We start from the raw sequence: 17141 nt of genomic DNA, 5'->3' as shown, positions 1-17141 counted from the left end.
AAGTTGAATCAATTACATGCAATTAGCTCCTGCTTATATTAATTACCATTCTTTTTTACTGTTGAATTCCCTCGCGCCATCTTGAATTCCGTTCAAGAAGACAAGATTCGTCTTATAGGAAAACTTAAAAGGGACGCAGTTTCCCCTCCTCCAAGCTCCATTATCAAATTGATTTTTAGGAGTTTTATCAAGTTTATTCAAATTATCAGCCTTTAATTATTGAATCCACTCATGCCCATTTGAAATTCTATGTGCTTCATCTCACCTCAGGAAAAAGTCCAAGGTAATCGCCCTACTTCCGAGCTCTACAGTTGGACTGGTTGAAAGTTTTTCAAAAGAAAGGAAGAAACCCCTAGCACGTATCGAGATATCCAAAAGAGGGAGTTTCACTAGACAACCCACCCCTCAGAGTGTAAGATCTATATACCCGATTCAATGTGTTTTCCATTATGGGGGATGCATAGAGCCGCTCACACATTCAAGAAGAGAAAAGTAAGCAGTAAAGCATGCAAAATACCCCAAAAATATGCAAATGAGGCAAATAAAGCTCAAATTGCATAGAAACGTGGTCCTAAGGGTCAAAATATTTTTTAGATACTTTATAAAATTTCTTAAGTTTTTTAAAAATGCTCAAGAACTTTTTCATTTTAAGATATTTTTTCCTTTTTTTGGTCTTTTTTTTTTTTTTTTGCAGCCTTAGCCTATTTCAAAGGAACACTAAAATCCTACTTTTCTTCTTTTCCTCCCTCTTAATATTTGTCTTAGTTTATATTTTTTAAAGAAAAATGATTAAAAGTAAGTGCAGTCATGCTTGGATTAGCACTAATATTACTCACACGAGGTCTTTGAAATTTATTTCTCAAGGTTCTTGTTTGTTCCTTCCTTTGGTTAAATGTAATGTAGTAATGGCTTGACAGTTCTTTTTTTGAGAGTATCTTTGGAGGAGAAAGTTTCTTTCATCTACTACTTTTTCATGCATTATTCCCTCTCTACTCTTAATAATGCACCTACGAGGCTACATCTCTTTATTTTTTGTGATTGAAGGGGCTTCTTGGAATCTTCATTTTTTGCAAAGGATCTTATTGATGAGGAAGTAGAGGATCTTGCATTTGCTGCTTGTTTTTTTTCTTTTTCCTTTTTTTTTTTTTTTCATTTTTTTCAACCTTTGTCCTCCTAGAATTGTGCACCTTAGCTTTTCTATTTTTCTCCTAGATCTTGAAATTTGACATTGACCCCAAAAGGAGAGAGACGTAGAATTACTAGAGCTAGAGAAAGAAAATGTAAAGACTTAGGTAATGTGAAGTGTATAAAGGACGAGAATGATAATGTGTTAACTAAAGAAGTAGACATAAAAGAGAGGTGGCAGAAATACTTTAATAAGTTGTTTAATGAAAACCAAATCAAAAGTGTGAACTTGGAAGTGACAAATGAGGAAAACACTAAAACTAAGAGATTCATTCACAAAATTAGAGTTACTAAAGTTACAATGGCTTTAAAAAAGATGAAAAGTGGGAAGTCTAGGACCGAATAACATACCAATTGAAGTTTGGAAATGTTTTAGAGGATAAAGGAGGTATATGGTTAGCTAATCTTTTCAAACTATTATAAAACCAAGAAAATGCTAGAGGAATTGGAGGAAAAGTACGAGAATACCTTTATACAAAAACAAAGGCAATATTCATAATTGTAATAAATATCGCAAAATTAAGATTCTAAGTCATATGATGAAATTGTAGGAAATGATAATTGAGCAAAGAATTAGACTAGAAACTAGGGTTGTAGAGAATCAGTTAGGTTTTATGCCTGGGTGATGAGCAACTGAAGTTATTTATCTTTTAAGAAGATTAATGTAAAAGTTTAGGGAAAAGAAGAGAGACTTGCATGTGGTTTTTGTTAACCTAGAGAAAACCTATGATAGAGTACCTAGGAAAGTTCTTTGTTGGGTTTAAGATAAGGAGTATGCAATAGATATGTTGAGGTCATTAAGGATATGTATTATAGAGTAACAGCTAGCGTTAGGACTATAAGAAAAGACTAGAAAATTTCCAATCGTAATAGGTGTACATCAAGGTTCTACTATGGGCCCTTATCTTTTTGCTTTAGTGATTGATGAGCTCACTCGGAATATCCAAAACGAGATCCCTTGGTTCATGTTGTTTGCAAATGATGTTGTTTTAATTGATGAAAGTAGTAGCCAAGTGGTATCAAAGTTAGAACTATGGAAAACCACTTTAGAGTCTAAAAGTTTTAGGACAAGTAGAAATAAGACAGAATATATCAAATGTAATTTCAGTAACGTAAGGCGTAGCAGAGATAAAGTTAAACTTGATAATCAAAAAAATTCATAGCACTAGTAGATTTCACTATCTTGGATCTATTATGCAAGCAGAAGGAGAAATTGTAGAGGATGTGATTCATAGAGTCAAAGCAGGATAAGTAAAATGGAGGACTGCGTCAGGCGTGTTGTGGTGATCATAGGATACCCTTAAAATTAAGAAGAAAGTTCTATAGGACGGCTATAAGGCCTGCCATGCTTTATAGATTAGATTGTTGGGCAACAAAGAAACAACATTTACAAAAAGTAAATGTTTCCAAAATGCAAATGTTAAGCTGGATGAGTGGTATAACATTAAAAGATAAATTGAGGAACAAACATATTCGCAATAAACTAGGCATAGCACTGGTCGAAGACAAGATAAGGGAGGGGTGACTTAGATGTTTGGGCATTTGAAATGCAGACCAAACAACACACTTGTGAAGAGTTGTGAGTTAGTTATTGTTTCTAATATAAAAAGGGGTGGGAGTAGAGCTAAAATAACCTGGAGTATGATAGTGAGGAAGGATTTACAAGCTCTTAAGCTAGCTAAGGAAAATGCCCTTGATCGGGTGGATTGACAAAAAAGGATTCATGTAGCTGACCCCACCTAGTAGGACTCATGATCTTAAATTTCCATGAAATTGTCAAAATTTTCATCAAAATTTCCAGTTTTCATCACCCTTGAAATTGAAATGGCATTTGATTTCCATCTTACATAATTTCCATCGAAATTTCTACTAATCATCCGAAATTTATCGAAATCTTAGTGAAACTTGTCGAAATTTTAACTATTGAATGAAATTTCCTCGGAATTCAAATGAGAGATTTAGGAATGAAGTGAAATTTTCTCTTAATTTATAAAGTTTCATAAAAGAATTTCATGCTTTACTATTGATTTCTGTTATTTTTTAAAATAAAAATCGAAGTTGACATTGAAAAGATTGAAATATTCGTACTTTTGTAGCTTCAAAATTTGAGTCGAAATTGAAATTTAAGACCTTGGTGGGACACAAGGCTTGTTGTTGTTGTTGTTGTTGAATTTTCAAGTGGAAAGCTGAAGTTCTGCCCAAGGTCAGGGCCTTTGTTTGGTAGCAGTTCTTACAAATCTAAGAGCGCAGGATAGATGGCCTAATGTCTCTAACTCCTAATATTTGCATGATGAGCTTTTGCAGTGGCGAGAATCACTATCACCATTTTTTTTTTTCAAATTTCCATGTTGCATGGTGTATGTGTGGTAGGTTTCTATGTGCTCTGGAGGGCACTGAGTTTGTGCAAGTACTTTGGAGGCTTACTTGCTTGCCTCTTCCAGAGTTTTGGGAGGAAGAATGGAATCAAGGGGTGGTTGTGGAGACGTGCACTAGTGCTTTGGTGCCTTTGGTTAGAGATGGATGCATATATCTTTAATATGTACATTTGTAAGCATGGGACTTTCATAGGTTCTAACATTGGGGAAGGGGTACGAGAGGATATGGCATGAGGGATAGGCTACTCCCCATTGTGTACGTTAGGTCAATGGGCTTCCTAATGGACCCTAAAAGCATGATAAAGTTTGGTGGTTGATATTTTCCTATTCTTTTTATCTGTATTTGTACTTCAGTTTCCTTATTTTGTTTTTCAACTTTCCAGTATAGATTTCTTTATTTCTCTTTTTCTTATAATATATTTATTCTTTTACTAACAGAAAAAAGAATCTAATGGCAATAATTGTCCATCTATATAAATGAGCTGACTGTTTGGGGAACAGTCACAAACAATGAATTATGTAAGTCATCTAATTGTTGTCTAAGGTTTTAGTGAAATAGCATGGGACTCATTAAATACAAAATTTCTAAATGTAGAGTGGGAATCTTTCTAATTTCTTCAATACTGGACAATGTGTAAAAACCTCATAATATGTTCCACACCTTCCCTATATTCAGATTGGAACTTCCCATTCACTTTTGTGTGTTTCTTTTACCAGAAATCCCTCACATTTGAGCATAATGCTGTTTTGTTTTTTTTTTTAATTTGAAATTATAGTAAATGAAATAAACCATGTTGACCAGAACTTTTGTTCTTTTTTTCGCTTCCTTGGGGGCAGATATGTTATTTTTTGATTTCATCATCACTATATAATTATTGCCTCGAAAGAAACAAAGTCACATGAAGGAAAGAATTTTTTTCATTTGACAAGTTTTAATGTGAATGAAGTAGTATGACTGCAGGGGTCAGCAATAGTAAATGAGGGACTTTCACTTTTTCTCTATAATACAGTTTCTCACTTCAGTTATTTCTTTTTAATCCCCCCTTTCTACAGGCATGGAGTGGAGAAGAATCCTTTTCAAGAAGTAGGGGAGCTTAAGAATCAATCTGTTGTCTATGTTGGAGTGGATGGCATTCTTGCTGGTCTCATTTATATTGAGGATCAGATCAGAGAAGATGCCCAACAAGTTGTTGAATCTTTGTCTAAGCAAGGAATAAATGTATACATGCTGTCCGGTGACAAAAGAAATACTGCAGAATATGTTGCTTCTGCTGTTGGCATTCCAAGAGAGAAGGTAATCAAGAATTTGCCTTATTCAAATGCTGCAACGAGACACGATCTAACACTAATCGCAGAAGACAATTTTTTTTATTTTGAACTGTACTGGCTCCAACATAGTTTCCTTTCTCCTTTTAATGGGCTAGAAGCTTTCCATATGCATGATGTGCATGGAGCTTTCCTTTTGTGAGAATATCTGTTTTTTCTGTGTTATAACTTCCAGCAAATACTGTAAGATGATGTGCATGGAGCTTTCCTTCTCTAGGAATATCTGTTTTTGCTATGTTATAACTTCCAGCAAATACTGTAAGCATCTTTGCAAGCTACTGAATTTGGCTGTCACTGGGAGCTTGCTTCATCATGCTAGACATTGTCTTTGCACTTTTATTTTTCTTGTTAAGATGTATTTTTTTTATTTATTTGGAATGAAGTAAAAGGGACACTAGAAACAGTGCTAGTCTGTTTCCTACAATCCATGGAAGATACTTTGTGGAGTCTGTCATTCAATACCTATGGTATTCTACAAATCTTAGGCACTATTTGACTTCCTTTGTGATATTCTAATTATTGTTGATAAAGCTTGATATACATTGTTGACCCACAACCTAACAGCTTAAACTTTTAGGTAAAGTGGTAATCTAACTTGGTAAATGAGCTGGTTACCTGGAGGTCCTGGGTTCTAGTCTTGTTGCCTGCGTCTACTGTGTGGTGTTTAAAACATTGTTATATTCTCCGTAATTTCTTTCATTCTCTCCAGGTGCTCTCAGGCTGCACATGTGGGGGAGTGTTAAATCTTGATATACATTGTTGGCCCACAACCTAACAGCTTAAGCTTTTAGGTAAAGTGGTAATCTAAAAAATTGTTTAGTCCTTATTGATGCAACATTTGGATGTGACTACAAGTGGCTCAGGATGCATCACTGTCATACACTGCGAGTTCTCAACAATTGATTTGTATGTTGATAAATATGTAGCCCAAGGACCTTGGCATATGATGTATTAACTGAACAAAAACTTTGTCATGCCAAGGAAAAGAAACTTTGTTATTTCATGTGCCTCAGTATGCACTAAGTTTAAGGAACCTGTGGTTAAGAATAAGATTTTTCATAGTTTCAAAGAGGTGATCATAATCCATGTAAATTTTTTTTCTATTTACATTAGGATTCTATGTTTAGAGCCTTAACATTTTCCACAATTGGTCCCATACAAGGAACATGGAGATTTTTATTTGGTGGATGTCCAATGCACATTATTTAGTCAAGGTATGCATCATTTGGCTTGAAATTGTCATTTTGCAGCCTTTTGTCTTAAATTGCAGGGCAAGTTACGCGAAGTTAAAAATCCATATGAGATGGAATTTTTTTGTAGTATGGTGTTAAATTTTTCCAAAAAATTGTTGAAATTCCCATAAAAAAATTCTGCTTTCCATCATCATCAAAATTGAAATCACGCCCAATTTCTTTCTTACAGAATTTATGTTGAAATTGTCATGAGTCATCTGAATTCTATAGAAAACTCAAATTTTTAGCTAAAACTTTCAAACATTTTACTACGGAGCGATTTTTCTTTGAAATTGAAGTTTAAGATTCCAAAATCCAAAGTATAATTTCTCTCTTAATATATTTTCTATTCTATTGAAGAGAAAAATTATTAAAATAAGGATATGGAAAAGGCATTTGACCATGGATGTGGAAAAAGCCTTCGACCATGTTAGCTGGGATGTTGTCCTCTACATCCTCAAAAGAATGGCTTTTGGCAGTTATTGGTGTAAATGGATTCTTTGATGTATTAATACTCCATTATTTTCAGTGCTCATCAATGGCCGCTGATGGATTTTTTAAAAATCTTCCAAAGGGTTGAAGCAAGGAAACCCCCACTCTCCTTTATTGTTCATTATGGTGATGGAAATGTTGAGCATCAATGAAGAATCATCAATCATCAATGAAGATCTTCTCAAAGGTCTTAGCATTGGGAAGAATGGTAGAACAATAATTCTTCCAGCTTCTTTTTGTTGATGACGCCATTATCTTCAGCAAGGAGGCGCCTCAGCAAATCCTCAATTTAAGGTGTATTCTCCTCTGCTTTGAAGCAGTCCCAGGGCTGAAAGTCAATTTGGGAAAAGCAAAATTAGTCCAATAAGAGATGACACTGAGGAATCTCCTTGTGGGCATCTTGGGCTGCAAGGTGGGGTTTTTTCCTCTAACGTACCTTTTTCTCCCTCTTAGAGCTAAGTTAAGGACAAAGGAGTTTGGGATCCCATCATTAAGAGATTTGAGAACAAACTTGTTGGATGGAATAGGTACCTATCAAAAGGAGGTAGACTCATGCTCATCAAGACTACTCTCAAATCTACCAGTCTACTTTATGTTCATCTTCCCCATTACTTGCTGAATAGCCAAGGACATTCAGAGAAAATTTGTTTTGATAAACATGGGAGAGGAGTTCAAATACCATCTTGTCAAACCGAGGGGTGGGGGTGTTGGAGAGGTTTTTCAAGCAACCTATTCAAAATGGGACCTTAGGGCTCATGTCCCTCTCTACCTTCAACAAAACCCTTGTTGTGAAATGGCTTTGAGGTTCATGAACAAACAATACCATTTTTGGAGAAAGATCACTGACTGCAACAGTTGGACTTCTACAGAAGTTAGGGAATCATATGGTGTTGGAATTTGGAAATGCATTTGAAAGAATTGGGATGATTTTTCTATTTAATCAAATTTTCCATGGGAAATTGGTACATAATTTTCTTTCGCCATGACATTAGGTGTGGCCCCTCTCTCTTAGCACAACGTTTCCTACTATATTTGGCTTGGCCTGCCACATTGATGCACTTATAAGCAGCCACCCCCAACTTTCTGCCAATGGGTTCACCTGGAAGATCCCGCTTGTGAGGAATATCTGTGATTAAGAGATCATGAGCTTCATGGATTTCTTTGGCAGCCTGTACACAGCTTGTTTCTAAAACATCCCTACTGAACCAAAGTCGACCCTGTACAATAGTAGCGGCTTTGCAGTCAGCTCCTAGTACAGGAAACTCAAATTTACAGCTGTAACCAGCAGAAAGTTCCCCTGATAAGCTTATTTGGAAGACCTCTGTCCCAGCTCTTTCTTTTCCTCGCCTGGAAGGCAACCCTTGAAAACTCTTGATGTGTACAACCTGCAGAAAAGGGGACCTCCTCTGGTTAACAGATGCTATTTGTGCAGGGAAGATACTGAGACAATTTACCATATTCTTCTACACTGTTTTTGGACCAGACACCTGTCACACCTATGGTATTTGGCCATTGAACTGTCCAGGCAGAAGTCAGTGGAGAAAGAAATCCCTGGGCCTAGATTAGTATAGAAAGAAGGATGGCTTTGGTTCTTATTCCCCTTGCCATTTTTTGGATGCGTGAAAAATAGAAGAGCCTTTCAAGGATCAGTAGCTGAATGTGATCAAAGACAGATGGGCTAGCAGTATAACTAATTGGCATAGTGGATGACTGTACTTGATAGATCCCATACTGTTCTTGCTGTTTTTGACACCTTGTTTTGCTGGAAATTTCTTTATTTTTTTGGTACTGTGTTCATACTTGGGTGCTAACTCCGCCTGTGATGCACTTAGTGTCCTAATTTTTTCGCACACAGCCAGTCTCAAGCTCGGGTAAAGGAGGAGGGTTGCGTTAGGTAGCTGACACTCAGCGTAAAATTTGTCAGATCACTATGATATGAATCCTTACCGATTATTTGCTGGGGCGTCCCTACGAGCAACGCGCTGCACTTGAACCACCTGGGTGTAACGAAAAGTGTGTGAGGGTGGGCTAGGTCGTTGCCCTGAAGCAACGCGCCTTGTCGGCACTCGGGAACTGTGTCAAATATGCGAGGGTTCCTACATCATTATGGACGTGGGTAGGTAAAGACGTTAGTTCAGGAAATTAGGATTAGATTAGCAACTTGGAATATAGGGACACCTACGGGAAAAGCATGGAAATTGTGGATACAATGATCAGAAGAAGAATTAATATAATTTGCCTTCGAGAAACTAAGTGGGTGGGGGAAAAAGCTGGAGAAATTGATAAATCAAGATTTAAATTTTGGTACACTGGAAAATAAAAACATAAGAATGGAGTTGGCATTATTATAGAAAAAAACTTAAAAGATAGCGTTGTGGATGTAACTAGAGTAGGGGATAGAATTATAAAAATCAAGATGGTATTAGGATAAGAGATAATAAATATCATTAGTGCTTATGCTCCTCAAGTCAGCTTAGTAGAAAATCTTAAGAGACAATTTTGGGAAGATATGGATAGTATTATACAAGGCATACCGGGGACTGAGAAAATATTTATAGGAGGAGATCTGAATGGACACATTGGAAGAGATAATAAAAATTATGAGAGGATACATAGAGGATATGGATATGGAGACAAAAATGAGTCTGGGGAGATGATCTTAGACTTTGCTATGTCATATGATTTTAGTATAATGAATACTTGCTTTAAGAAGAGAGAAGAACACTTAATAACCTTTAAAAGTGAACAAAATAAAAGTCAAATAGATTTTTTTTAACTAGGAGGGTAGATCGTTTATCATGCAAGGATTGTAAAGTTATTCCAAGTGAAAGCCTAACCACACAACATAGAGTCTTAGTGTTAGATATATGTATTAAAAAATGGAAAAGAAGGATAAAATAAACCAGTGTAAGAGAACTAGATGGTGGAACCTAAAAGGAGAAAATATAATAAAATTTAAAGATAAAATGATTAAAGATGGTGATTGGACTAGAGAGGATGGGATAGATACAAATACTCTTTGGAATAGATTGGCTAGCTCTATTAAAAAGATAGCAAAAGATATTTTAGGTGAATCAAAGGGAAGATTCTCGAATAGCAAAGAGAGTTGGTGGTGGGATAAAGATGTACAAAAAATCATGAAGACAAAAAGAATTTGGTATGAAACATGGCAAAAATGTAGAAACAGAGATAACTTTGAAAAATACAAGGAGGCAAGAAAAGATGCAAAAAAAGACCGTTAGTGAAGCTAAATATAGATCATTTAATAGTTTGCATGATAGATTAAGTACAAAAGAAGGGGGAAGAGATATATTTAAACTTGCTAAAGTTAGAGAAAGGAAGAGTAAGGACTTAGGAAATGTAAAATGTATAAAAAGTGAGGATGATATTGTCTTGGTTAAGGACGAAGACATTAAAGAAAGATGGCGAAGTTACTTTAGTAAGTTGTTTAATGAAAACCAAATAGAAGGCTTAAACTTAGAATTGTTAAATAAGGAAAAGACTAAAAAAAGGGAAGTTCTATGGTGGGTTTTAGAAAAAAAGTGTGTATGTAGTAGGTATACCAATGTCATTAAGGATATGTACGATGGAGTAATGACTAGTGTAAGGACTATAGATGGAGAAACTAGAGAATTTCCAATCACCATAGGTGTGCATCAAGGATTTGCTTTGAGTCCTTATCTTTTTGCTTTAGTGATGGACCAATTGACTGAGAGTATTCAAAAAGAGGTTCCATGGTGTATGTTGTTTGCAAATGATATTGTATTAATTGATGAAACTAGGGACGGAATAGAGGCTGAGTTAGAATTATGAAGAGAAGCTTTGGAATTTGGAGGCTTTAGGATAAGTAGAAATAAGACAGAATATATAAAATGTAATTTTAGTAATGATAGGAGGAATATTGGGGCAAAGTTAAGCTTGATGATGAAGAAATAAATAGAACTTGTAGATTTCGATACCTTGGATCTATTATGCATGCTGAAGGAGAAATTGAAGATGATGTAATGCATAGAGTTAAAGCAAGTTGGGTAAAATGGAGAAGTGCTTCAAGTGTGCTCTGTGATCGTAGAATACCCTTAAAGTTGAAAGATAAGTTTTATAGGACAGCTGTAAGACCAGCAATGCTACATGGATCGGAATGTTGGGCAATGAAGAAACATAATATCCAAAATGTAAAAGTTGTCGAGATGAGAATGCTTAGATGGATGAGTGGTATAACATTGAAAAATAAATTAAGGAATGAACATATTCGTGGTAAGTTAGGTGTAGCTCCTATAGAAGATAAGATAAGGGAGAGACGACTCAGATGGTATGGACACTTGCAATGTAGGCCACATAGTGCACCTATGAGGAAGAGTGACTTACTTACTATGGGGGGCAATAGAAGGGGTAGGGGTAGACCTAAAATAACTTGGGAGGAAATAGTTAGTAAGGATTTAATATCCTTCAATCTATCAAAAGAAATGGTTCATGATCGCATAAATTGGCGGAAAATGATTCATATAGCCGACCCCACCTAGTGGGACTAAGGCTTGGTTTTGTTGTTGTTGTTGTTCATACTTGGGTGGCAGTGTGGCACTCCCTTGTGCTCTATAATGAGTTTTATCTTTGCTAAAGGGCAGCTTGGTGCAAACGCTCCTACATATGCAGGGTCTTGGAAGGAGGGGACCACGATGGGTACTTAGTACACAGCCTTACCTTGCATTTTTTCTAGAGTTTGTTTCTTTGCCTCGAACCTGTGCACAACAACCCTACTGTTGTGCCAAGGCTCCCCTTCGAATTTTATCTTTATTCATAAAAAAACCAATATTATATGCTGATTTATGAATTTCAATTGTATTAATTGAATATGTTCGATATGACTATTGTATAACGGTTATTTCACTTCGTACACCACATACCTGTCATTGATGTATTTTATTATGAAATTTTAGTTCTAAATTGTGTAGGATGAAGTCTATTATCAATTTCTAAGGTTTTGTAAAATTTCCTTGCTTCACTACTAATTTCCATCATTTTCAAGTCAAAGTTAAAATCGATTGACGTTGAAAGCCTTGAATCTTTGTCAAGATTGAGTAAATTGGTCAAGTACGTTTCATGTGATTGCAATTAGTAATTATTAAATAAATATATTTAAACTATTTAATTAAAATTCTTTTAACTTATAGAATTTATCAAATAGTAGGAATTAAGTCATATTTAAGTGAATAGTATCATTGACTTGGGTATGCCAATATAAAGTTTCTATTTATTGTGTTGGATGTAGGGGTATGTTTGCACTTTGTACAAACAAGTCTAAAATGTGAGAACTTTTTTGTTAAACACAATGTTTTACACACCTAACATATTTTTACTTTAAGGCATAATATAGAAAGATGAATAATGTATCAGAACATTCAAGATTAGAATATTAAATGTCTGAAGTACTCTGTAAATGACAGGTGCTTTCTGGAGTCAAACCAAGGGAAAAGAAGTTGTTCATAAGTGAGCTTCAGAAGGATCAGAACATTGTAGCCATGGTTGGTGATGGGATTAATGATGCTGCAGCCTTAGCTTCATCAGATATTGGCATTGCCATGGGTGGGGGCGTTGGAGCTGCTAGTGAGGTGTCTTCTATCGTGTTGATGGGCAACAGGCTTTCACAGGTACTTTTCAACTCAGTAGCCTTCCAAAAAATGCCTTTTCTAAAAACTAGTGGGCAGCTATTTTTAAATGTCTAATTATATTTACATTCAGATGGCTTTCAAATTCATCAATCATAAGAAACTTAAAGAACCTCTATGGCTCTATCCCAATTGTATCTACAAATTGAGTAGTGCAAGCCTGCCAGGAACTAAGGGTTTGTGAGTTTCTCCTAACACAGTTTCATTTGTGCTGTCTGCTGTGTCTGGTTTGTTTTTGTTTCTGAAAAAAAAATAAAAAGAGAATATTGCTGTCAAGTAACTGTTAGAAGGAAATATGTTATTTTAGTAATTAGGTTGTGTTACTGGGGTTATCTTTGTCCAGAAATCTTTTTATTCTTATTAATATATAAGAGGCAGACCTGGAGCTGTACGCAAGGGCTTTAAGAAAAATGGCCGATTGTTTCTTTTCTTCTATTCTTCTCTTCTTCTCATCATCTTTAACCGTGAGTTATGTATTTTGCTTCTTGATTCTTCAATATATGTCAGATTTACAACGTGGTATCAGAGCAGTTTCTCTGAACGTGATTAATCTGACATTAGTACAGCTCTCTCTTCCTCTCCTTTTCTCTCCCTTGTCAACCCTTAAAGTAGCAAAGTTCTTTTTTTTCTGATTTGGGAGTTTCTTAGGGTTTTTTATCCTTCTCTTCTCAGCTGTGAGGCACATTTATGGCTCACGGTTGTTCACGCATGTGAAGACAGCATCTTACTGTTGCTGACTTGATGTTTTCTCTGACTGCTGGTGATGCAAATAGGTGTAGAAATAGAACATAAATTCAGAAACAAAGATTGAGAGCTCAGAAAAGTATTCCAGCAACCTTCTTTGATTCAAGCAACTAGTAAATCTGTTTTGCCACTGTTTCAGAATGGTAACAGCGGATTTCTGCTAGCCTCTTGCGCATTTAGCTGCAATGGAGGGACTAGTAGGCACCACGGGGTCGACTCCTCAAAACCCTAGCCTTCAAGTCTTCAAACCCTAGCTGGTCTTGAGCTAAGCTCTGTAGAGAAATCTTCTCAAAGATAAAATGCCAAAATACCTCCTGGAAAAGTGGATGAAAACCACTATTTATACTAGGGTTGAAGCTTCCAAGAGAAGCCAACTCCTATTTTGCACATAACCCCCTCTAAAAACCAAGACAAAAATGAACCCCAAATTTCAGAAATGTTGAAGTACCCCTAGCATCCATAAATAGCAACACTTGATATAAGCAGAAAATTAAATAAATACTGCTGATTGCATCTTTCCCCCCTTCTTAGAAAGGACTTGCCTTCATGTGAGTTGTCATCTTGGCTGCCCTGCACATGTTAGGGTCAATTCTTCCTCACTGATCCGTGAATTCTCACATTCAGGTCTGCCAGCACATTTTACCAAGAATTTGCAATAAATTCCAGCCCTAGTCTTCACCCCTCACACACGTATGACAGCCTCAATTTTTTCTACCTTGCTAGAAGTGGCTCTGGTGGAGTTTTTGCACTCCAACACATTTATATCACCATGGAATGGATGCAAATCAGCCACATTAAAGATTGGTTGTATATCCAAGCCATGAGGGAGTTCAACCTCATGGCATTTTCACCAAATTAATGCACCAATCTTTCAACCTTTCAACTTTTGGTAAGCACGAAAATCTCACCCAGTCACCAACCTGGTACTCATTGAACTGCTTATGTTAATTAGCAGCTTCCTTAGAGTTGGTTCATACATTTTGGCATCATTCAGCATATGCTCCCATTTGCTTATCAAGGACTTTTAATTCAGGCTGTCCTTTCCACATGACTAGATATCTGAAGTGACTATCATTTGTTCTCTTAATTTCCTGCAGCTCGATTGCCATTTTTGTCACATCTTCTCCTTTGCAGGTTATCATTTTTGAAATTTTCCCATTCTGAAATTCATCTCTCTGACTGCAGTTCATTGCCCTGCACACATTCCCCAAGTTTCATCCTTCTTAGGAGTTAGTAAAGCTGGTATGGCACAAGGACTTAAGCTTTCTTGAATAAATCCCTTTGTAAGACGTTCCCTAACCTGCTTCATGCTCCTTTGGGCTCATTCTATAGTGGGGCAAATTAGGTAATGTAGCACCTGCTAAAAGATAAATTTAATGTTGTATATCCCTCATGGGAGGGAGTCCATCAAAAAATTCTTTTGGCATCACAGCTTTGAACTCATAAGAATCTCTTTGACTTCATTTGGAAACTCCAACTACAGCTTCCCTTCCTTTTGAAAGAGGACGTAAATCAGCCCACTTTCCTTTCTTGAGCGAAATCTTTATTTAAGAGAGCAAGTGAACAATTATTTTCTTGCCTCTCAACATTATCATCCTTCATTGTTTCAGCAGAAGCTTCTTCTTTCTCTCACTACCGTTCACAAAAGATGAATTAAGTATTCTTGATACCGTCATGGATTGTGCCTGTCATATCGCCATGGCTGCTCAAGAAAAATATGACATGCATCCATGGGAGCCACATCACAGTAAACATAATCTTTAAAGAAACCAATTGAAAAGTTAACGAGGCATCTTGAAGAGACTATTACCTCATTTCCGTTGTTGAACCCCAGAATCCGGTATGGCTGTGGACGTCTTTCAGTTTTAAATCCCAGATTTTCTACCATCTCTTGAGAAGCTAGATTCTCGCTGCTCCCACTACCATTTACCAAGTTGCAAAGCTTTCCACCAGCTGAACATTTAGTTTGGGAGATATTCTTACATAGCCAATTGTTCTGCTGGTTGGAGGGGAAAGTATTGACCTTGAATGACTAAAGACTCACCGAGGACATCACCCTCAATCCCTTCTTTCATCATATCCTTTTCAGCTTCCATTTGCTGCTCTTGGTCCTTAAAAATTGCAAAATTATCTTCACCATCAGCCTCTGGATCCTCAGCAAGATTAACTCTGCCTTCATCCCTTCTTGGACACTTGTTGGACTTGTGGCCAAGCTTGAAGCATCTGTAGCAGTTAATCACTGCTTTGCCCTGGTTTTGAGATGCTTTACCACTATTATTGCTGATTGGTTGCTTAGCACGCATAAGGACTGCTGTCTGACAACTTCTATGGTTGCCACCCACCTTACTAATTGATGCACCACTGCTGCATTCTATCCTAAGCTTCTTAGTCATGTTGCAGGTAAAATGTGACAACTCTTAGCATAAGCTGATAGGCATCACTCAACTTATATGGATGCTGTAAGCTTAGTTGGTCTTGTATGGTCATTTTTAGGCCATTCACACATAGTGACCAACCCTTTGAGCATTGGTTTTAACAAGATTGCACCTCAATGAAAGCTTATGAAACTCCTGGGTGTACTCTTTGACTGACTTCCCATGCTGCCTTAGGCTTTTGAACCCTTTGGTACAAGGGTTGCTCATAATCCCAGGGTAGGAATTGAGCGTTCAGCTTCTCTTTCATCTTATCCCATCTTATGATTTTCCTTTCTCCCGGTTCTCATGATCATTTTTATCATGTTTCCACAAAGTAGAAGCAGGTTCCTTGAGCTTTGCTGCCACAAGCTTCACTTTCCTCTCTTCTAGCACATCTTTCCACTCAAAATGACGCTATCAACCCGGTCCAAGAATTCAGCTTCCATATCACCACCAAATTCTGAAATATTTACTTATGCACTATTCTCTTTAGAATTTTGTTAAGCATGTACAATGCGATCTTCCCATCTTGAAGGCCTTTCATTTTGTCATGCAGGCCTTTCACTTTTGGAACTTCTATCATCACTAGAGCTGTCAATTTCAGCCTCAGATTGCTCATTTACTCCATTTCTTTCTCCTCTAGCAAAATCATGTTCATTATCAGCATCATTTCGACAACTTTGATTACCCATAGATTGTTTAACAAGCTGAGTAAGTTGTAACTTGTTCCTGCAGCTCTCCAAACATCTCGACAGTCATGTATCTACCTCTATGGTCCCTATTTCCTCGTCCACCCCTTGCAGGCTTGCAGCCATGTACCCACAAGGCCACAAGATTGAACTAGCTCTGACACCAGTTCGATGCAAATAGGTGTAGAAATAGAACAGAAATTCAGAAATAAAGGCTGAGATTTCAGAATAGTATCTCAGCCAACTTTTTTTATTCAAGCAACTAATAAATCTGTTTGGCACTGTTTCAGAACAGCAACAATGGATTTCTGCTAGCCTCTTGCGCCTGTTGCTGTGATGGAGGGACTGGTAGGAACTGCAGGGTCACCTCTTCAAAAACCTAGCCTCCAAATCTTCAAACCCTTGCTGGTATTGAGCCGAAATCTGGAGAGAAATCTTCTCAAAGATAAAATGCCAAAATACCTCCTGGAAAAGTGAATGAATACTCCTATTTATACTAGGGTTGAAGCTTCCAAGAAAAGCCAACTCCTATTTTGCACATAACCCCCTCCAAAAGCCACTTATGTTCTACAGCCCCACCAAAATCCCTTAACAAAATTACCCCCTTAATATTACAAAAGAGACCCCCAAAGCTAATTTGACCAAAATGAGCCCCAAATTTCAGAAATTACAGAAGTTGCCCTAGCATCCATAAATAGCAACACTTTGATATAAGCAGAACATTAAATAAATACTGCTGATTGCATCAGCTGGTCCAATGATGATGCTGTTATGATGCTCTAACTGCCGTTTCCATGCCTGCCTATGCTTCTAGCTGCTGCCAGGTTGGTTTCGGAGTGTCTGCACTGTTGTTTTTAAGTGCCTGCGGTGCTTTGTTGTGGTCTGCCCTGTTCTATGGTGGTAGAAAAATGTGGTCTTATCTGCTCTGTGTGTTCAAATCCAGCTTTGACAGGATGAGTGAGAGACTATTTCTCCTAGGATACTGTAACTTCAGTTTTGTGGTCATATTTTCTTGTTGAAG

General features: G+C 36.9%; 1 protein-coding gene across 5 annotated transcripts in view; it reads left to right on the top strand.

Annotated features, from left to right (window-relative positions):
* LOC131163808 (copper-transporting ATPase PAA1, chloroplastic) overlaps positions 1 to 17141 on the top strand; it is a 134989-nt gene that overhangs the window by 94852 nt on the left and 22996 nt on the right. For 4 of the 5 annotated variants that reach the window (XR_009139135.1, XM_058120576.1, XM_058120575.1 and 1 more), the window contains 2 exons: positions 4614 to 4854; positions 12052 to 12255. Coding sequence is in view for 3 of the 5 variants with exons in the window: in XM_058120576.1 (XP_057976559.1) it covers positions 4614 to 4854; positions 12052 to 12255 (445 nt within the window). In the remaining 2 variants the exon portion in view is untranslated. Of the gene's footprint in view, positions 1 to 4613; positions 4855 to 12051; positions 12256 to 12346; positions 12454 to 17141 lie in introns of all 5 variants that reach the window. The other variant, XR_009139136.1, reaches the window with a different exon arrangement.

This window comes from Malania oleifera, chromosome 9 (assembly GCF_029873635.1).
Source record: "Malania oleifera isolate guangnan ecotype guangnan chromosome 9, ASM2987363v1, whole genome shotgun sequence".
NCBI lineage: Eukaryota > Viridiplantae > Streptophyta > Magnoliopsida > Santalales > Ximeniaceae > Malania > Malania oleifera.
The sequence above is the reverse complement of the archived record's forward strand: the minus strand, read 5'-3'. Positions and strand labels throughout refer to the sequence as shown.